Source organism: Globicephala melas, chromosome 19 (genome assembly GCF_963455315.2).
Source record: "Globicephala melas chromosome 19, mGloMel1.2, whole genome shotgun sequence".
NCBI classification, from domain to species: domain Eukaryota; kingdom Metazoa; phylum Chordata; class Mammalia; order Artiodactyla; family Delphinidae; genus Globicephala; species Globicephala melas.
In genome coordinates this window covers 10404742-10428137 of record NC_083332.1, presented here as the reverse complement: position 1 = coordinate 10428137, position 23396 = coordinate 10404742, and the positions used below count along the sequence as shown (strand labels likewise).

The 23396-nt window shown below is 41.7% G+C and overlaps 1 protein-coding gene across 5 annotated transcripts in view; it reads right to left on the bottom strand.

The window, feature by feature from the left end:
• ZNF235 (zinc finger protein 235) overlaps positions 1-20713 on the bottom strand; it is a 45370-nt gene extending 24657 nt beyond the window's left edge. Inside the window, exons 1-4 of one of the 5 annotated variants that reach the window (XM_030874000.2) lie at positions 15289-20713; positions 14547-14609; positions 10969-11095; positions 10071-10166 (exon numbers count right to left, since the gene is read on the bottom strand). In XM_030874000.2, the coding sequence (XP_030729860.1) occupies positions 10071-10166; positions 10969-11095; positions 14547-14561 (238 nt within the window). In that variant the 5' untranslated portion in view covers positions 14562-14609; positions 15289-20713. Of the gene's footprint in view, positions 1-3891; positions 3953-10070; positions 10167-10968; positions 11096-14546; positions 14610-15288 lie in introns of those variants that run through there. The other 4 variants (XM_060288989.1, XM_060288990.1, XM_060288991.1 and 1 more) reach the window with 4 other exon arrangements.
• Between the last annotated feature and the right edge of the window lie 2683 nt (positions 20714-23396).

Genomic DNA, 23396 nt, shown 5'->3' with positions numbered 1-23396 from the left:
AATGAAATTAAAAGTACTCTAGATGGGATCAATAGCAGAATAACTGAGGCAGAAGAAGGGATAAGTGACCTGGAAGATAAAATAGTGGAAATAACTACTGCAGAGCAGAATAAAGAATGAAAAGAACTGAGGACAGTCTCAGAGACCTCTGGGACAACATTAAACGCACCAATATTCAAATTATAGGGGTTCCAGAAGAAGAAGGGAAAAAGAAAGGGACTGAGAAAATATTTGAAGAGATTATAGTTGAAAACTTCCCTAATATGGGAAAGGAAATAGTTAATCAAGTCCAGGAAGCACAGAGAGTCCCATACAGGATAAATCCAAGGAGAAATACGCCAAGACACATATTAATCAAACTGTCAAAAATTAAATGCAAAGAAAGCATATTAAAAGCAGCAAGGGAAAAATAACATACAAGGGAATGCCCATAAGGTTAACAGCTGATCTCTCAGCAGAAACGCTGCAAGCCAGAAGGGAGTGGCAGGACATACTGAAAGTGATGAAGGAGAAAAACCTGCAACCAAGATTACTCTACCCAGCAAGGATCTCATTCAGATTTGATGGAGAAATTAAAACCTTTACAGACAAGCAAAAGCTGAGAGAGTTCAGCACCACCAAACCAGCTTTACAACAAATGCTAAAGGAACTTCTCTAGACAAGAAACACAAGAGAAGGAAAAGACCTATAATAACGAACCCAAAACAATTTAGAAAATGGGAATAGGAACATACATATCAATAATTACCTTAAATGTAAATGGACTAAATGCTCCCACCAAAAGACACAGATTGGCTGAATGGATACAAAAACAAGACCCTTATATATGCTGTCTACAAGAGACCCACTTCAGGCGAATTCTACCAAACATTTAGAGAAGAGCTAACACCTATCCTTCTCAAACTCTTCCAAAATATAGCAGAGAGAGGAACACTCCCAAACTCCTTCTACGAGGCCACCATCACCTTGATACCAAAACCAGACAAGGATGTCACAAAGAAAGAAAACTACAGGCCAATATCATTGATGAACATAGATGCAAAAATCCTCAACAAAATACTAGCAAACAGAATCCAACAGCACATTAAAAGGATCATACAGCATGATCAAGTGGGGTTTATCCCAGGAATGCAAGGATTCTTCAATATACGCAAATCAGTCAACGTGATACACCATATTAACATACTGAAGGAGAAAAACCATATGATCATCTCAATAGATGCAGAGAAAGCTTTTGACAAAATTCAACACCCATTTATGATAAAAACCCTGCAGAAAGTAGGCACAGAGGGAACTTTCCTCAACATAATAAAGGCCATATATGACAAGCCCACAGCCAACATCATCCTCAATGGTGAAAAACTGAAAGCATTTCCACTAAGATCAGGAACAAGACAAGGTTGCCCACTCTCACCACTCTTATTCAACACAGTTTTGGAAGTTTTAGCCACAGCAATCAGAGAAGAAAAGGAAATAAAAGGAATCCAAATCGGAAAAGAAGAAGTAAAGCTGTCACTGTTTGCAGATGACATGACCCTATACATAGAGAATCCTAAAGAAGCTACCAGAAAACTACTACAGCTAATCAATGAATCTGGTAAAGTAGCAGGATACAAAATTAAGGCACAGAAATCTCTTGCATTCCTATACATTAACAAGCAAAGATCAGAAAAAGAAATTAAGGAAACACTCCCATTTACCATTGCAACAAAAAAGAATAAAATACCTACGAATAAATCTACCTAAGGAGACAAAAGATCTGTATGCAGAAAACTATAAGACACTGATGAAAGAAATTAAAGATGATACAAACAGATGGAGAGATATACCATGTTCTTGGATTGGAGGAATCGACATTGTGAAAACGACTATACTACCCAAAGCAATCTACAGATCAATGCAATCCCTATCAAACTACTGATGGCATTTTTCACAGAACTAGAACAAAGTATAGTCTGAGGCTCCCAGACCTCAGACTATACTACAAAGCTACAGTAATCAAGACAGTATGGTACTGGCACAAAAACAGAAATACAGATCAATGGAACAGGATAGAAAGCCCAGAGATAAGCCCACGCTCATATGGTTACCTTGTTTTTGATAAAGGAGGGAAGAATATACAATGGAGAAAAGACATCTTCAATAAGTGGTGCTGGGAAAACTGGACAGCTACATGTAAAAGAATGAAATTAGGGGCTTCCCTGGTAGCACAGTAGTTAGAACCTGCCTGCCAATGCAGGGGACACGGATTCGAGCCCTGGTCTGGGAAGACACCTCATGCCACGGAGCAACTAAGCCCGTGCACCACAACTACTGAAGCCTGTGCACCTAGCGCCTGTGCTCTGCAACAAGAGAAGCCACCACAATGAGAAGCCTGTGCACTGCAAAAAACAGTAGCCCCCACTCACTGCAACTAGAGAAAGCCCACGCACAGTAATAGAGAAAGACCCAACAAAGCCAAAATTAAAATAAATAATTTTTAAAAACAATTAAATTAGAACACTCCCTAACACCATACACAAAAATAAACTTAAAATGGATTAAAGACCTAAATGTAAGGTCAGACACTATAAAACTCTTAGAGGAAAACATAGGCAGAACACTCTATGACATAAATCACAGCAAGATCCTTTCTGACCCACCTCTTAGAGAAATGTAAATAAAAACAAAAATAAACAAGTGGGACCTAATGAAACTTAAAAGCTTTTGCACAGCAAAGGAAACCATAAACAAGACGGAAAGACAGCCCTCAGAATGGGAGAAAATATTTGCAAGTGAAGCAACCGACAAAGGATTAATCTCCAAAATTTACAAGCAGCTCATGCAGCTCAATATCAAAAAAACAAACAACCCAATCCAAAAATGGGCAGAAGACCTAAACAGACATTTCTCCAAAGAAGATATACAGATTGCCAACAAACACATGAAAGGATGCTCAACATCACTAATCACTAGAGAAATGCGAATCAAACTACAATGAGGTATCACCTCACACCAGTCAGAATGGCCATCATCAAAAAGTCTACAAACCATAAATGCTGGAGATGGTGTGGAGGAAAGGGAACCCTCTTGCACTGTTAGTGGGAATGTGAATTGATACACCCACTACAGAGAACAGTATAGAGGTTCGTTAAAAAAAATAAAAATAGAACTACCATACGACCCAGCAATCTCACTACTGGGCATATACCCTGAGAAAACCATAATTCAAAGAGTCATGTACCACAATGTTCACTGCAGCTCTATTTACAGTAGCAAGGACATGGAAGCAACCCAAGTGTCCATCGACAGATGAATGGATAAAGAAGATGTGGCACATTTATACAACGGAATATTACTCGCCATAAAAAGAAACCAAATTGAGTTATTTGTAGTGAGGTGGATGGACCCAGCGACTGTCATACAGAGTGAAGTAAGTCAGAAAGAGAAAAATAAATACCGTATGCTGACACATATATAAGGAATCTAAAAAAAAAAAAAGGTTCTGAAGAACCTAGGGGCAGGACAGGAATAAAGACGCAGACGTAGAGAATGGACTTGAGGACACAGGGAAAGGGAAGGGTAAGCTGGGACAAAGTGAGAGAGTGTCATGGACTTATATATACTACCAAATGTAAAACAGACAGCTAGTGGGAAGCAGCCACATAGCACAGGGAGATCAGCTCGGTGCTTTGTGACCACCTAGAGGGGTGGGATAGGGAGGGTGGGAGGGAGATGCAAGAGGGAGGAGATATGGGGATATATGTATAGCTGTTTCACTTTGTTATAAAGCAGAAACTAACACACCACTGTAAAGCAATTACACTCCAATAAAGATGTTAAAAAATAAATAATTTTAAAAAAATTTTTGAAAAGAAAAAAAAGACTTTCAATGGCATTTCTTTGACTTACTTGATTTTGACTGGTTTGGGTCTTGGGGACCATGGTTCCAAGCATATCCAAACAGAGGGAATTATCCTGCATATAGTTATAAAAAGAAAAAAAATCACTCTGGCTCATGGGATTCTCTTCAAAAGCTTTAAATGCGTGTTCACAGCTGCTGACTGCCAAGCATATGATTTCCCTAAGATGAGAACATCAGAAGAGGAAGAAGAGAGGCTTCCCTGGTGGTGCAGTGGTTAAGAATCCGCCTGCCAATGCAGGGGACACGGGTTCAAGCCCTTGTCCGGGAAGATCCCACATGCCGCGGAGCAACTAAGCCCGTGCACCACAACTACTGAGCCTGCGCTCTAGAGCCCACGAGCCACAACTACTGAGCCCACATGCTACAGCTACTGAAGCCCACACGCCTAGAGCCTGTGCTCCACAACAAGAGAAGTCACCACAATGAAGCCTGTGCACTGCAACGAAGATCCAATGCAGCCAAAAATAATACAAATACATTTTTAAAAAAATTTACAAGGAAAGGGAAGAAGAGTGACTGACTTAAGGATTATGTATCTGGAACCCATGACCTGTGAATGTCACGGGGATTAAATAAAACCACGACCTATGGACTCCACGTCAGGGATCAACAAAGTTGCAAGAATCACAGGGCAGTAGCGGAGAATGGCATTAATGCCTTACATTTTGATGACATCTCTCAGATAAGTTGAGACTTTGATTAAAAGGGGGAAAGGTTAAGAAATAACAAGCCCCAAATGGGGTCATCTGCCCCCATGACAGCAAACCAAGACATAACTGCAGTTTCAACCCCTCTCAGGAAGGTGGCCTTTAAACAGACACTCTGAAATCTCCACATCAGCACCAGTGAGGTAACCTGCATAAGAAGACGCCTCCCTAAAAAGATGAGCTGGCCTAAATCATTTCTTTTCTTCTGCTAACAACTTCCTTCCCCCACCCCCTTTCTGCCTATAAAAAACCTTCCATTTTGTACAGCTCCTTGGGGGGTCCTTGTAATTGCTAGGTAGAATGCTGCTCTATTCAAGAACTGCTTGCAAACTATTATACATAGGATGGATAAACAACAAGGTCCTACTGTATAGCACAGGGAACTACATTCAACATCCTGTGATAGACTATAATGAAGAAGAATGTATACATATAACTGAACCACTTTGTTGTACAGAAGAAATGAACACAACATTGTAAATCAACTCTACTTCAATAAATTTTAAAAATTAAAAAAGAATTGCTTGATAGGGCCAATTAGATTTAAAAAAGTACTATACCAACGTGAAATTTGTAGTTTTGACAAATTTACCTTGGTCAGGTAGGGTGTTAACAGTGGGCAAACCAGGTGAGGCACTTGCGGGAACTTTCTACACTATCTATGTACCATTTCTGTAACTCTCAAATTATAAATTTTCAAAAAGGGTGAATTTTACTTTATGTAAGTTGTTTCTCAGTAAGGTTGATTAAGAAGCATTTTAACTAAAAAGCATTTTGATTAGTGCACAATTATACCATTCTCCACTAAAAGGAACCAGGAGTCCTTGGGCAGATGGCTGATTCTAAGGCTGGGTAAGAAAAATACAAGATGACAGGGAGGACTTTGTAGAGTCAGAAGGAAAGGAAACGCTCCAAAAACAAAAGGATGAAGCGAGGCACAGTGGTATAGGAGCCAACCTGAAAGAGCTCCCAATGGTCAAAGCAGGAACAATTTGACAGCAAAATAAACAATGCCATGTTGGATATAACCCAAAGTAAAAATATACACGCATCCATACTGATCATAGGATAGGCATGAGGTGACTTCTTGCTGTGGACAGACACTGATGTATCTGTGGGTGATGTGACATACTCCAGCAAAAAAGGAGTGGGAGGATGCGTAAAACGGGAATGGCAGAAAGTGACGACTGTTGAGACGGTATGAATATACAGACTATGCTATACTATTTTCATTACTTCTGCATTTTAATATTTCCAAAATAAAATGTTTAAAGCCATGGAAAGGAGAAAAACCAGATCATCCAGATGGTGTGTGTATGTGGGGAAGGCAGAGAAGCAGAGAATTAACTTTTTAAATCGTCAGTTCAATTTTCAATAAAAAACATGATGATGAATGTTAAAACTGAACTCAACTGTGGGGTTACACATGGGACCCATTAGATCATTTTTTTTTATCACGTATGCCCCCAGGTTGGTGGTTTATTAAACGATTACCTTAATGAAGCACATACACAATTTTAGGATTAACTAACTTTCTACGTTTTATACGTTTTTGAAATTCTTCCACTTCTGTAGTAGATGCTACACTTGCAGGAAAATGGCAAACTGGCAGTTTGGGGGTCCACAAAAACGTTAACAGGTTTAAATCAGCACCTCTACTAAGAGCAAACAGGCTTTAAGGCCTGACTCACCCACTTACAAGCTATATGACATTTTCAAAGGCATAAGTTTCATCCCATAAAAAACAGATAATCACCCAGGTGGTCAGGACTATTGCAAGGATTAATGTATAAGGTGCTTCGTCTTTTTTTTTTTTTTTTTTTGGCTGTGCTGGGCAGCTTGCAGGATCTTAGTTCCCCAACCAGGGATTGAACCTGGGCCCTCAGCAGTGAAAGTGCAGAGTACTAACCCTGGACTGCCAGGGAATTCCCAAGGTGTTTCTTCTAACACTTATGATAAATGAGTTCAGAGTAATACCAAATTACACAAACTTACTCAGAATTGCAAAAGGTTCATTTCAGTAATTTCTTTTTTTTTTTACACAGATTCTCCTTGTCTACACAGCTGCATCTGTGACGTCAATAATTATCACATTTGAAAAGTCTACCAGAAAACTTCACCTAGGTCATGTGATTGTTTAAGTATCAGGGGAGAGGGGCAGAGAGGATAAAATAAATGGCAGAGAAGATGACTGCCTGGCTGGGAATACGGATTCCACACACAAAAAACTGTTAAAACCAGCAAATGAATTAAAAGTAGCAAGATACAATGTCAACATACAAAAATTAGTTGCATTTCTAGCCACTGTGGAAAACAGTATGGAAGTTCCTCAGAAAACTAAAAACAGAATTGCCATATGATCCAGCGATCCCACTCCTGCACACATACCCAGACAGAACTACAATTCAGAAAGATGCATGCACCCGTATGTTCACAGCAGCACTACTCACAATAGCCAAGACATGGAAACCACCTAAATGTCCATCAGCAGATGACTGGATGAAGAAGATGTGGTATATGTATACAATGGAATAGTACTCGGCCATTAAAAAGAAGGAAATAATGCCATCTGCAGCAACGTGGATGGAACTAGAGATTATCATACTAAGTAAAGTCAGAAAAAGACAAATACCATATGATATCACTTATATGTGGAATCTAAAAAATGACACAAGTGAACCTATAAAAAAAAATGAACCTATCTATGAAACAGAATGACAGACACAGAGAACAGATTGATGGTTGCCAAGGTGGAGGGGTGGGGAAGGGATGGAGTGGGAGGTTGGGATTGGCAGATGCAAACTATTATATATAGAATGGATAAACAGCAAGGTCCTCCTATATAGCACAGAGAACTATTGATATATTCAGTACCCTGTGGTAAACCATAATGGAAAAGAATATTTAAAAAAAGAATGTATATACATGTATAACTGAATCACTTTGCTCTACAGCAGTAAATTAACACTGCAAATCAACTATACTTCAATTTAAAAAAATCGCATTTCTATACACAATGAACAATTTGAAAACGAAATAAAACAATTCCATTTACAATAGCGTCATAAAGAATAAAATACTTAGGAATGAACCAAGGAGGTGAAAGGCTTGTACACTGAAAGCTACAAAACACTGGTAAAAGAAATTAAAGACATTAAAAAAATGGAGTGACATCTCATGTTCACAGACAGGGAGATCTAATATTACTTTGTCAGTGCTACCTAAAGGGATCTACAGATTCAATCCCTGTCAAAATCCCAACACACAAATAGGAAAACTCATCCTAAAGTTCATATGGAATCTCGAGGGAACCCAAATAGCCAAAACAATCCTGAAAAATTAGAAGAAAGCTGGTGGACTCACACCCTGATTTTAAAACTTATAAAGCTAACCAAAACAGTGTGGTATTGGCGTCAAGACAGACATACAAACAGACCAAGGCAACAGACCAGAGAGCCCAGAAATAAACCACTGGTTTATGGTCAAATGATTTTGGACAAGGGGGCCAAGACCATTCAATGGGGAAAGGACCATCTTTTCAACAAATGATTCTGGGAAAGCTGGATATTCACACGCAGAAGAATGAGGTTGGACCCCTCCTTACACCATATACAAAAATCAACTCAAAATGCATCAGACCTAAACATAAGAGCTAAAACTATAAACCCCCCAGAAGAAAACAGTAAAAGCTGCATGACGTTGGAGTTGGCAATGGTTTCTTAGATATGACACCAAAGGCACAGGCGACAACAAAAAAAATTGACATGTTTCACGTCATGAAAATTAAAAACTTTTGTGCATTAAAAGACCTTCTCCGGGCTTCCCTGGTGGCGCAGTGGTCGAGAGTCCACCTGCCGATGCAGGGGACACGGGTTCGTGCCCCGGTCCGGGAAGATCCCACATGCTGCAGAGCGGCTGGGCCCGTGAGCCATGGCCGCCGAGCCTGCGCGTCCGGAGCCTGTGCTCCGCAACGGGAGAGGCCACAACAGTGAGAGGCCCGCGTACCGCAAAAAAAAAAAAAAAAAAAAAAAAAAAAAGACCTTCTCCATGAAGTAAAAAGGCCACACACAGAATGAGAGAAAATACTTGTAAATCATATACCTGATGAGGGATATTCAAAATACACGAAGAACTCCTAAAAACAACAAACACCCTGATTCAAAAACGAGCAAAAGACTTGCATAGACATTTCTCCAAAGAAGATAAACATGTGGCCAATAAGAATATAAAAAGATGCTAAACATCACGAATCATTAGAAAAATGCAAATCAAAAACAATGGGATACCACTTCATACCCATTAGGATGGCTACTATAAAAAACAAACAAAAAACAAGTATTGGTGAGGATGCTACAAACTGGAACCCTTCTGCATTCCTGGTGGGAATGTAAAATGCTGCAGCTACTATGGAAAGAAGTATGGCAGTGTCTCAAAAAATTAGAGAATTACCACATGATCCAGCATTTCTACCCGGGGTATATACACAAAAGAATGAAAAGCAGAGACTTAAACAGATATCTGGACACCCACGTTCACAGCAGCATTATTCACAATAACCAAAAGGTTGCGAACCCAAATGTCCATCGACAGATGAAGAAAATGTGCTATATACATACAATACGGTATTATTCAGCCTTCAAAAAGGAAATTCTGACACACCGTAACATGGACGAACTTCGGAGATACCATGCTAAGTGCAATAAGCCAGACACAAAAGGACAAATACTGTATGACAGAGACAGAAGGTAGAACAGCGGTTACTAGGGCCTGCGGGTAGGGAGAGAACAAGGCCTTGTTTAATGGGGATAGTTTCTGTTTGGGAAGATGAAAAAGTTCTGGAGATGAACAGTGTTGATGGTTCCACAACAGTGTGAATGTACTTACCACCACTGAACTGTATACTTAAAGATGATTAAGATGATAAATTTTGTTATGTTTTTCTACAATTAAAAAAATATATATATACTAGGAAGTCTGGAGGTGTCGTACTTAGACACAAATGAAGGTGATGGAGTGAAGACGGTATTTTAAAAGGGGTGGTCAACGAAGGCTGTAGGTGAGATGAACTTCCGAGCAGAGACATGAATGAATAGGAGGGAGGGGTTGGAGGTTTGTGGGGTAGCAGCCTCCCAGCCAGAGAAAAGAGATGAAAAGGTCCTCACGCAGAAGCGTAATTCTCATATTTGAGGAAACAGTGAGGCTGGCAGAGGGCAAGGCAAGGGGAAATGACAGGAGAAAAATGCAGACTGTTAAGGCTGGGTGAACGGACACCACTACAGGGGCCCCTTAAATATGTTGGATTTTATTTTGAGTGAAATGGGGAGCCAGGGGAAGGCCTGAAGTAGAGGAGTGTGATGTGACTGAGGTTTTCAAAGGGCCTCTTTGCCTGCCGTACAGAGTAGAGACAGATTATCCAGAACAGAGGCAGGATAATGGGACTCTGGCAGCGAGGTCCTCACCTGAATGCCCACCTCTCTGGGTCTGGACCTCCGTCATCCAAAGTTTTTCCTCTCTCTCCAACTGGGATATCATATCTGGCTTGGAGGACTGGTGCCCTGAGAAAACATTAAAGGGAAAAAAGTACTGAACAATTTTGGTTCCAATCCCATGATGGAAGGCTCCGCCCACCCCCCCAAAGTTTATTGAACATTTTTGATCAGACCTGTTGTGAGAAATACATTCTCATTAGAAACACGTGACTACCCCCACAAATCACTGAAACAAAAGACTAAATGACCTGTGTCATCACGTCCTTTGCAGAGTCTCACTGTATTTACTGCAAGCGCTGCAGTTATTGCTACGATGTGCACCACTCTCGCTAAGGAGCTCTGACACTGCTACTTTATTCTAATTACAAGACTTTGTACTAAATTAATTTCATGCCCCACCAATGGATCATGACCCACCAACTTAAAAAAAATAAAATATGTAAAGCAACTATACTCCAATAAAAATTAATTTAAAAAAATTAAAAAAGGTATGAAAGTGGGGGAGAGAGGGATAAATCAGGAGATTGGGATGAAAAAAAGATATAATATGAAATAAGGAGCCAGGTGCAGCCAAGCTCAACTGTTCACTTATAGTGCAGTTACAAAAGACAAACGTTTGCCTTGCAACAAAGACTAGAAACATCTTGTCTCTATGCTCCAAAGGGACTGGAAAACTCTGGGTCTCTAAGGAGTCCCAAAGCCTGGAAGTCACGGGCAGAGGCCAGGGATGTTACTAAACATCCTATAATGCACAGGAGAGTCCCCATGACAAAGAAACCATCTGGCCCCAAAAGGCAGTAGTACCGAGGTTGGGAAACCCGGCCCATGGGGAACTATGCCAAGTCACAGGGAGGGCGCCCGTCCTCACCCACTGAGAGCAGGTTCCGGAAGTTCTCCAGCATCACCTCTCGGTACAGCTTCCTCTGGGTGGAGTCCAGCAGCCCCAGCTCTTCCTCCGTGAAGGTCACGGCCACGTCCTTGAAGGTCACCGCCTCCTACAGACACCAAACACATGTAGCCTTAATCTTACAAGCAACCGCCCCTGGGAGCAGGGCAGCACTGGGAAGGTGGAGGAGGCATGTGGGAGGCCGTTCCAGATTCTAAGCGACCTGAACCACTCTTCTTAGGACACCGTCTCCTCTTCCCCTTCCACAGTTACACCAAAGATGCTGGAGTGGTGGGGTCGGTGGAGGAAGGAACGACAAGAAAAAATCTTAAAACCTTATATACGTGCAACATGGTGCCCTTTATATAGCTGTGTCTCTAGAACTGTCACGGTTACGTTAAGGCATACACGCATTTTACAATTTCACTGAAAGTCCCAAATTTTGTAAGAAATGTTGAGTTAATTTAGTCCCAACGGTATTTACAATAATAGTGCCTATCTCCTTCTCTCACTGGGCAGTACCACTATTTTGTCAATGACTGCCAATCTAAACAGCCTTCAGTACCTCCGGGGGGGCAGGTAGGTAGTTCATTCTGTCCCAGGTACACGCTGTACCTGTCAACTGTGGCAGCATTCAGTGTCAAGGTTAAGAGCACAGGCTTTGGAGACTGACTGCCTCAGTTCACACTCTAAGGCTCTGTCCATTACTACCTTTGTGACCTTGGACAAGTCACCTAACTTCTCAATACCTCAATTTCCCCATCTGTACAAGGGCACACCATCATAGGGTACTTGATGGGATTAAATGAGAATATGCGAAGGGTTTAGGATATATCTGACACTTTTTTTTTTCCCCCACCTCGCTGCACGGCATGCGGGATCTTAGTTCCCCGACCAGGGATCGAACCTGTGCCCCATTCAGTGGAAGCGTGGAGTCTTAACCACTTGGACCTCCAGGGAGTATCACGTTAGATACTCAAAAAATGTCAGCCATCACTATTACTATTATCATCATTATTCACGGCTGCATGGTATTTCATAAAAGTGAAAAAATATACATTTAACCGTTCCAAATAATTAACAATACAATAATTTAAGATTTTAAACTTACTAATAATGCTGCAAAAAACGCATTAGCCAACTTAGCCAACTTGTCTGGTTATTTCCTTAGGCTAAGTTCCAAGAAGTGGCAACTACACTGTCAAAAAAAATATGCACCTTTGCTAGTAAAATGGCAATTCTCCCAATTAACTCTTCCTGTCACAGATCAAAAGTGTTCCTGATTCTCCATACTCTGGCCCAAATTGGACATTATCTTACTTTTTTTTTTTTTTTTTTGTGGTACGCGGGCCTCTCACTGTTGTGGCCTCTCCCGTTGTGGAGCACAGGCTCCAGACGCGCAGGCTCAGCGGCCATGGCTAACGGGCCCAGCCGCTCCGCGGCATGTGGGATCTTCCCGGACCGGGGCACGAACCCGTATCCCCTGCATTGGCAGGCAGACCCTCAACCACTGTGCCACCAGGGAAGCCCTATCTTACTTCTTAAATCTTGGGTAATTTGGTAAGTGATAAAAACAGCTCTTTTTAAAAATTTCCATTTATTTAACTTCATCAAAACATCTCTTTCAGTATTTTCCCCCCACATATCGCTTGTTCATTTGCCTTGCTTGTAATCCTACTGAGGTAGCTGATGCATCAGTAAGATTCCTATGAAGAATATTAAGCCTTTTCTAGCATGTACAAATTCCCACCTTCACCCCTCACTCCTGTTTCCTGTGTCTCATGCCTTAGCATATGGTGTTTTCCTTTATGACAATTAAAATTATTTCTCTAGGGAATTCCCTGGCAGGCCAGTGGTTAGGACTCGGTGCTTCCACTGCCAGGGTCCCGGGTTCAATCCCTGGCCAAGGAACTAAGATCCCACAAGCTGCTCAGCAAAAAAAAAAAAAAAAAAAAAAAAGTTATCTGTCTAAAGACTTAGCCCATCTCGACATTTGTTCTGACTGGAGTCCTGAGCATATGTGTATTAAACAACTAGCTGACACATCTGGCAAAGAAGAGACAGGCACTCAGAAAAGGAACTGAGGGCAGTGTTATTTTTGGAGTCCTCCAGCCACACCAGGCATACACACAACGTGGCCTCAGGGCCCCATGTGGAGCAGTCTCTTCTTCTGGGTCTCTCCACTCATCCTCATTGGACACCTGAAAGTCCTGGCTCGGGCAATGGAAACTTTAGTGTCAGCTGGGGACTGAGTGGATTTTCACAGGTATCTGAAAGTTCACAAATCTGTTTCTGTTAAAATGCAGATAAGACCATCTATATCCTAACACAGCTGCTTCATGAAGTAAATGCCTGGCAAGTCCCTGCTGCTACTAGACTTTTAAAAATCACTGGGTACCTCTTTAACATATACTAACATGGCAGTGAACAAAACAGATACTTAACTACAATACATACGTGGTGTAACTTAGAATTAAAGAATCTAGTTCTTGTTTGAAAACAAAATTATTTTCTCTTAGTTCAGTATCAGCTGGACTCTGCTGCATGAAACCATGCTTTAGACATTCCAGCCACAAAACATGAGGCTCCCCATGAGAAAACAATTGAGTTCCCAAACTTTTAGGAAGAAAATGGCAGAACTCTCAGAATTCCTGTTTGGGAAGAAAGGTTATATGTAGGAAAACGGTCACTGCAAACATCTTAAAATGGGAAAGTTCATAAACCACATAAATATGGACAACAGAAAAAAATACTAGGTAAACTATGGAAAATGAACTGACCTTTCAAGTTGCGGGAGCTACACAATTTTAAAAATCCAAAATGTGGGGCTTCCCTGGTGGCACAGTGGCTAAGACTCTGCCTGCCAAGGCAGGGGACACGGGTTCGAGCCCTGGTCCAGGAAGATCCCACAAGCCACGGAGCAAGTAAGCCCATGCACCACAACTACTGAGCCTGCACTCTAGAGCCCGTGAGCCACAACTACTGAGCCCGTGCGCCACAACTACTGAGTCTGCGTGCCTAGAGCCCATGCTCCACAACAAGAGAAGCCACCACAATGAGAAGCCCGCGCACCACCACGAAGAGTAGCCCCTGTTCGCCACAACTAGAGAAAGCCCGCGCGCAGCAACGAAGACCCAATGCAGCCAAAAAGCACAGTTAAATAAATTAAAAAAATAAAAATCCAAAATGGTATTGAAAACTGTGATTACAAATCAACACACGTAAACACTAATGAAAAGGAATATGAGAAAATGAAAACTGATTTGTAAACATGTTTATAACGTGGGAACTGTTTTTTTTGGGGGGGGTAATGAATTTATTTTTTTAACTTTTTGTTTTATATTGGAGTGTAATTGATTATGGGAACATTTTTATTTTAAAAAATTATCTATTAATTTTCACATCATTATGTGGAAATAAACAAAAAGCAAGGGGCCGCCATACAACAGTTCCTCAAGTGCCTTTGGTTCCCTTTACCCTTCCCGAGCAGGAGAAAAATGCGTCCAGTCTTTGTGAAATGAGATGTCATTTTAAGAAACAGAAAAGCAAACCTGACTTACCTGGAATTTGGTCATTTTTTTCCTCTTCCTGCTGGGGAAAGGCCGAGTTCTGGGAAGGCAAAACTGGGGAAGGGAAAGAAAGCCATCATGAGAGAGATACTGGGAACTGTGCTAGTCCACGTGGTACTTCGTGTGATCTGGAAGAGGGGCCCCTTTCTCTAGGCAAATGCAGTGACAACATAACCCAGTGAGAAGAGGGGCTGGATTCCAGCTTCCCCTGGGCCTCCTCGGCCAGCTGCCTTAGTTCATGAACAGTCCATAAACAGCCCTCACCCACATGTTTCTTGCAGCTCCCAGAGTATTCCTGAGGCTGGCTGTTAGAGGAAATGAGAGGCAGACGGGAAGTACCAACAACTTAATGGGGCTGATACCGAGCAGGGCCCTGTGGGGCTCCTGGGCACAAAGCCTTTCTGTGTCCCCCATTTCTCTGACTACAGGAAATAGCCTTCATTCAGCCTCCATGACCCTGAGTTCCAATGGGCAGATTCAAGCAGCTGTTCATTAGGGAAGAGCGGGGATGCGAGACTAGGGAGAAACAAACAGTCCAGAGAAACAATAGTGCAGCCTTGGGGCAAGGTCCTGCTTCCCCACCAATGGATACACACAACAATGTCTTTGAGCTGTTTTGCAGATACTGAAACCCCCTCCAGGTGGGGGAAGTTAATGATGGTATGGTGCCCACAAGCATGTAGACCCCAGACCAGTTGGAACCTGAAGGTTGATGATGCCGACTCCCACTTACCTCACCGCCAACTCATCAGGAGAATGTCCACGAGCTGATCACGCCCTTCTTGAAAAACTACTATAAAACTTCCCACTACCCTCTCCAAGTGGCGACACAGTTTTTCGAGGCAGGAGCCCACCGTGTTCCCCTTTGCCTGGCAAAGTAATAAAGCTATCCTTTTCTACTTCACCCAAAACTCTGTCTCCGAGATTCAATTCCACACCCGTGTACAGAGAAGCTGAGCTTTTGACATCAGGGCCAAAATGCCTGGGTTCAAATTCTGTTATTTCTACTTATCACTTTCTACTTACTAGTCGCATAAACCTTGAGCAAGTTATTAATCTCTCTGTGCCTCAATCCAGTCTACCTGTAAATGGGTATAATAATGCCAGAATTCCCTCCTGCAGCTTCAGACAAGTAGGTGCTCTTAAGATTCATAAAACTGCCTTTGCGAATCTGCTTTACAGAAGATGACTCTTAGGAAACACAGACTTCAGAGATGATTATGTCCCTTTCCTTACCCTTACTCTCCAAAAAAAGCCTAATTCTGACTGGTGGTCTCACAGATGGTTTGTGCTGTTGTTAATGAACGTTAAATTGCCACGGGTTTTTTTCCCCTTAATAGGTGTAACTACTTGCACGTGTTATTAAGCTGAAAGAACGAAGTTTCTTCTCGCATTGCATGAAGGTAAACAATGACTAATAAAAACCTAAAACTAAGAAATCGTGTTGCATTTAAATTAACAATACGGGGTTGTTACACAATACTAAACATTTTTAACTGAAGCCTGGCTACATCGCAGGCACTGTGCAAAGCCGTGACCACGATCATTTCTCGGTCTGGGATAAACCACAGAGGACTTTTCCCAGGATCCAGCGGAAGATAACTCTCCTTCCTAAACAAGCGTCCAGAAAGAATCCAGGAATCCAAGAACAAACCCACCTCAGTGATCAGGGAAGGCACAATGGGTCTGCAGCTGGAGCTCCGACCCCATCCCAGGCTCGCAGGAGCTTCCCAACAACAGGGCGCTTAAGTATTATCACTGAATTTATGGTAACATCCAACATTTTACCGTGCACTAGGCACTGTTCTTAAGCTTTTAAAATATAATCTCACTTAATCCTCAAAAGAACATCATTGGGAAGGAACTAACCGGAGGAAACTGAGGCAGAGAGAGATTAAGCAACCCGCTCAATAATTTACCGCAAGAAACAGAGCTGGCCCGTAGTAGCGGTAGGAGGACTGGGGGAGCAGAGAGCGCGGGAGACCGTCAAACTCAATGTAGGACGCGAGCCCGCCCCCGACGCGGGAGGTTCGCCGAGGGAACGCACACCGCCGCCGCTGCCCCCTCCCGCCCTCCGCCGCTCGCCGCGGCTTCCCTGCCCCAAGAGCGAGGACCGGGTGGCCCCATGCAGAGTCCGAGAAGGCTCGGAGGGATCACAGGGACGCTGGGTTAACTCACCGCCCTAGGAGTAATCTCGGCCCCGACCTCGCCTTCCCGGAGCGGAAGTGCCTCGGGCTACACACAGTTCCCGGACTACACTTCCCAGAATCCCCAGGCGGAAGCGCCTCAGATTTCACGAACCTCCTGGACTACATTTCCCAGAATGAAGTTCGCAGAACCGCTCTTCCCACCAGCTGTCTTGGGTTTTGACTGTGGAGCGGGCTCGGATTTAGTCACTTTTGGTGGAACTGTCAGATTCCTTTTGTTTTACTCATTTCTTAAAGCTCATGAGAAAATAACGTAAGCAGATAGTTTTTTGGGTAACAATAATTGCGAATTTTTTAAAAATGCGGCCGTATAAGAGAGAAAAGAGAGGCTTGTATTACGAAAATAAGTTAAAACCCAACATTTTTAGCGGAGGCAAAGGGTAGACTAAAAAGTGGGAAACGTAAAAGTGACCTAGGCGGAACTGCCTAACACAGAACTTAAGGAACACTGGATTTCAAACTTGTTTCCAATGCTGACTCCCCAAATATCAGCAATAAAACCTGTTAATGAGACAAAAACATAGTTTATTGCTACCTGGTGACACCACCTCCACAGAGCTTCCGCACCTTGACAGTGTCCGCGGAGCCAGGAAGACAAGGCTGGAATTCACTGAGAATTGGAAGTGTGGTTTAAGGCGGCGTCTTTCAGTGCAAAAGACGAATGGGATTGCATGACGGTCATGATGCTGCAGTCCAGGATTGGTGGGAAGAGCAAGGATTTTTGTAGGCGAGGAACCTACAGGTGCAAACTGTTGATGTTCTTTAAAGAGATAGAAGAGTTGATGGGTGCTTGTGGAAGCTCCTTTAATGAACAATCAAGCAATTTGGGCAGGAATCTTCTGGAATAGTAAAGGCATGCTAGTAAAACTGACTAGTTATGTTAATGTACACAGTAAATTGCGGGAGGGAAGGTAGATAGGTAGGAAGTTTCAGTCTTCAGTTTCCACGCTGTCTGTCTTGGGGGGAAGGGAGAGGTTGGAATAAAGTGTTTTGACTCCTTTGCTTCCTTTATTCAGCAAGGCACCTAAGGGCTCTTGAGAGGGTTCTGTGGAATGAGCGGTTCATTCCAATATGCTAAGAATTTGCAAAAAGGCTATACACACATCGATTAGGCTGTAAAAGCGAAATATCTTGAACTTCATTTTAAAAAAACATAGTGGTTGTTATGTCAAACAAAAGCAGCTCCGTTGCAGGGAATTTAATATTGTGATGTGTGCATATATAAAATCCTGAATTGTTTTCTAATTCATTTGGCTTCAGACATTTCAGTATATATTTCTATTCTGCTCCTGATATAAATAGTGTCTGGTGAGTGAATAAGCCAAGTGAACCAGGAAACCATGGTTTTTCTCCTAGGCAGGGAATATATTTTGTAGCTTTTTATTATGAAAGTTTTCAAAAACTGACAAAGGGGGGGATGGGGATGACAGAAAGGCATTTGTGCCCAGGAGGACCCCAGAGGGTCCTGCTCAGTTTCACTCCATTGTTTATTTTTTGTGTCATTAAATAATTTCTTCTTCTAGCCTATGTGTTTCCTATCAAGTAAAATTTAAATCTAAAGGCCTAATTAGACTTTTTTTTGCAGTTCACATTTTGAAAAATATTTATTAAATGGCCTGATATGAAATGTCCTAATTTTTTAAACATCTTTATTGGAGTATAATTGCTTTGCAATGGTGTGTTCATTTCTGCTGTATTACAAAGTGAATCAGCTATACGTATACATATATCCCCATATCTCCTCCCTCTTGCGTCTCCCTCCCACTTTCCCTATCCTACCCCTCTAGGTGGACACAAAGCACAGAGCTGATCTCCCTGTGCTATGCGGCTGCTTCCCACTAGCTATCTATTTTACATTTGGTAGTGTATATAAGTCCATGCCACTCTCTCACTTCATCCCAGCTTACTGATTGATTTAAGTTCATCTCTTTTGACAAAGAGACCACTTCATAGGTAGAACTAGAAACACCTGAACAAAGACCAAATGAAGCCAATACAAATCCCGGGCAAAACACCTTTGAATAGGAAAAAAAATAACAGCAAATATGTGAAAAACAGTGGACTTATTTTATTTTATTCTTTTGGCCACACGACTTGCAGGATCTTAGTTACTGGCAGTGAAAGTGTCCTAACCACTGGATGGCCAGGGAATTCCCTAAATTGGGACATTTTTGAAAGTGAAAACGGGTACCGTTCCTAATTACACTAAGGCAATAGATATAATCTGGCACTATTATAGACAACTGGGAGATAGGGTCACCGCACTCATGGGGATTGATATAATTCTATTTTCTAGTACCTAGATGTCTGCTGTCACCTAGATGTCCCAATAACCAAGACAGAAAACTAGCTGGAACAAAAAACACACACCTGCAGAAACTGAGCTGCAAGAGGAGAGGGATGAAACTTGAATTAAAAAAAATGATAATAGGATTATTTAAGGAAACTGAAGTTCAGCATGTATGTGTCCATAAGTGCATGGGCAAGGGCACACACACTCATCTAAGTTCCATCTCCAATTTACCAATTGAAAGTAGATGAATTTAAGGGGAGGATTACCAATGATGAGGGCAAAGATAGTAATCTCAAAGACTAAGTGAAAGAAATTTCTCAAAATACAGCACAGAAATACAATCAGCTGGAATCAATGATGGGAAGAGAGGAGATGTGAAACGTATATCCTGGAAATCTATCATGTGAGTAAAAGGAATTCTGAAAATTGGAGAAGGAAACAACAGAGGCAAGAAAATAATGAACTAGATAATGAATGAACATTTTCTTGATCTGAAGAAACAACGCTGCAGACTGATAAGGCTACCAAAGGTCATGCCTGGATTGATGAGAAAACAAAAAATTCCCATCTTGGCAGAATTCTGGAATTCTAAGATTAAAGTGAAAATCTTAGAACCCTCCAAGCAGAAAGAACAAGCTACTCATAAAAGCAAAAGAATCCATTGATATTGAACTTTTCCTCTACAAAACAGGAACACAGAAGTAAGTTGAAGCACCTTCTACTTACTAATAGCAAGCCAACAGTTCTGTACTGAAGCTAGATATCACTTACTTGTCAGGGCAAAAGGAAGGATGAGCATGAATTCAGACAGTATTGCCCCACAGGAGGAAAATACTCAAAATGAAACAGAATTGCTAAGCAGCAAATGCTGTCGCTCCTAAGAGCTATAAGCCTAAAGAGAAGGAGTAGCCTCATGACCTAGGTGGAACCAAGGTGCCCTCTGGTTCTGTGCTGGTTCCATTTATTTCCGTATCATCAGGAAGCAGCAACTCCAGAACATCGTTTTATCAACCAGGAGAGGCTGGCAAATAAGACCAGTGCAGTATCCTGCTCATCCAGCAGAGGTCGCACTCCATGAGAAGCGGGTCACTGTCCCAGCCCCCGAATCTAGGCAGTGGGGAGATTCTCCCCAGGAGGAGAGGCAGCCATAAGAACACAGCTCTGTAGCTCTAAGGCGGATGACCTCACTTGAAAGAGTGTGGGTGAGTTTACTTGATAATTTCAGAGATCCCATTTTACACAGATTTATTGCTTGAGTAAACTGACATTCACTGCAAAATCTAAAAAGTAGAAGAAACATTCCATAAAATCCTTATCAGAACAAGTCGTTGTTTATACAAGGTGTCCTTCACATGCTATCTGATGCACATATACACACGTACACATGTTCATGTTTTTGATATTAATCTGCAGACAGAACCTATTTTCCGTAAATCCGATTATATCCCGTCATGTTTGTGCCATCATTTTAACAGCTCCATGTTATTAAAAGCATATCAAAGTATATCAAATCTTACGCAAATTCTTATTGAGGAACACTCGTTATATCCACTTGTTGAAAACTTAGTGACATCATTCATGGTACTTATCTTTTCTATGCTTTAAATTTCCTAATTTAAATTTAAATTACTGTTCTAAGATTTGCAGATCGAAGAGAGATACACATTAAACACATTAAACATTTCAAAATATACTAACTCCTCTCTGAAATTTATACATTTTTTACAGCTACCCATAGAGAAAACTGTGTAAGAATGTCAAGCCTACACCAATAATGAAAAATTTGAAAATAAAATGACCACATGCAACAATTTAAAAAAATTTTTTTTCTTGAGGATTAGGAGGGGGAACGTTGGATAGGGAACTTGACAAAGTTAATATTCTTCAAATCCAACACAGCCCTACCTAACAAATGTTGATGGGAGAAATGCTATAGCACTCTGAATATAATCACATCAAAGCCTCAATGAAAAGATGAAGAATAAAAGAACGAATTATCAGTTTAAAGTTTACTGTGACAACTTTTGTCATTAGCAAATACTTTTGACACTTTCTAAGTGTTACAGTAAAATTCTACTTTAACACCCTAGTGGGGTCAAAAGATTTAAGTGTTATGGAGTATCCAGTTAGTGAAAGATTAACAAAAGTAATTTTTTAGCCAGGCTATACCATCACAAAAATCATAAAGGATAGCTGAATTCAGACTGTTTACAAGAGATGGAATATGAAACAGAGTCCCAAATACTAAGAACCCAATTTGAGAACTGTTTTGTAAATTAGCCAACAATAGCCCCTGTTTATTGGCCCTATGTTGTTTATTTTTTTTAATTGAAGTATAGTTGATTTACAATGTTAATTTCTGCTGTACAGCAAAGTGACTCAGTTATACATGTGTGTGTACAGATATATATATCTCTTCTTTTTCATATTCTTTTCCATTATGGTTTATCACAGGATATTGAATACAGTTCCCTGTGTTATACAGTCGGACCTTGTTGTTCTATGTTATTTACGTCTTTACAGCCGCCTGGGACCATGAGCTCAAAAGCCTGCTGGTGCCAAACTGAAATCCTCATGTAATCAATTACTTTAATACAGCCCAAATGAGCACATTTTAAGTCATTTGGAGCCTGCTTATTTTGTACACTCTGCAAAATTGCATCCAACATCTGCTAGCCAGAGATTAAGACAAACCCTGGCGCTGTAACAGACCCTAAGCAGCTGCTGCCTTTCGGAGTTCTCTGACCCCAAGGCTCTGCCTTGTACTGCCGAGCGACATCACTTAGACCTGTAAGCAGCCCCCCTCCAATCCCCACCTGCCCCAGAAGTTCCCTTGCCCTCTTTCTCTTCTCAGTGGTGGTGGTGGCCACCCACTGTAGTCTCTGTAAGGTCTCATGCTCTGAGACTTCCCTTCACACATGCGATCTTATCAAAGTACCATCCCGATGAACCTGATTGGGTACCACTGCCACTTCCTGGTCATATCTTTTTCCTTGATCAGCCCCGAAATCTTCCCACTCACTGTAAGAACAAAGGCTGGGGAGAGAACAGGAGCCAATCACACACCAGTGTAAGACCAAATTAGATGATGAATTGTAGTACCATTGGTCTTCTGCATTTTGACTATCTACTTGAATTAGTTTTATTAAGACCATTGGGTTCTTCTGAATATATTTTATATGAAATTCTTCAGATGAACCTAATATAATTTTCTCCCTTTTATATACATTTTCTCTCTTTAATCATATAACAAACAAGTTCTGAGCACACCTACAAAGCACTAAGCAATGCTGTGTGGCTTCAACAGTGAACAAAAGCTCTGCCTCATGGAGCTTACATCCTAGTGGAAATCAGTTTTGGCATGTCTATGATCACACTTTTAAGGACCTGATCATAGTCATCCTTTCTAAGGCCTCCCTCCTGAGTAATGTGTGATAAATGCCACCGTTCTGACTGATGTCCTTAGTGTACCACTTACGAGGGTTCTCTGCTGTGTGGGCTCTTAACCACTGGGATGTGTCGAGCTATGGCTGAAACACAGACTTTATTTTGTTTTGGCCACGCAGCATGCGGGATCTTAGTTCCCCGTCCAGGGACTGAACCCGTGTCCCCTGCAGTGGAAGTGCAGTCTTAACTACTGGACCGCCAGGGAAAGTCCCTGAAACACAGACTTTAATGAAAATATTTTCTCTCCTATTTGACCAAAGGATTAGATGAATTTAGACCTCACTGAGGTCTTTGACAGACACCATTTCATAGAACTGTTTCCCTCCATGGATCCTCTGATAAAGTTCCTCCCACTCTCATCACTTCTTCAAAATTCATCCTGGATAAATGTGATGATGTACAAAATGTGATCTCCAACTGAAGCGCTGACCGCACAGCTCATAATGGTAAGGCTTCTCTGCTGTGTGAACAGTCTGATGATTCTGGAGTCACAAGAACCATCTGAAAACCATAGTGTATACACTTTCATATCTGTATGGTTTCTCTCCAGAGTGGAGACTATGACGAAGCTGAGGTCTTGAGGTGTCACCGAAGCACTCAATACACATCCCCTATTTATAGTGTTTCTCTTCCATGTGTGTCCTCCAATTAATCCGTGAAGACTTTCCCACACGCCTCACAATTTGATGGTTTTCTCCCCATGCCCCCAACCCCGAGTATGGGCTCTCTGGCAGGCTTGAGGCTGTAGATTCTGACACAGTCTTTACCCTTTACTTCTCACATCTGAATGTTTTCTCTTCACTGCTGTCTCTCTGATGGACCAGAATGGCCTGACCGAAGCCCTTTCCACAGTCCTTGCAATTACAGAGTTTCTGTCCTGTGTGGAGCCTACAA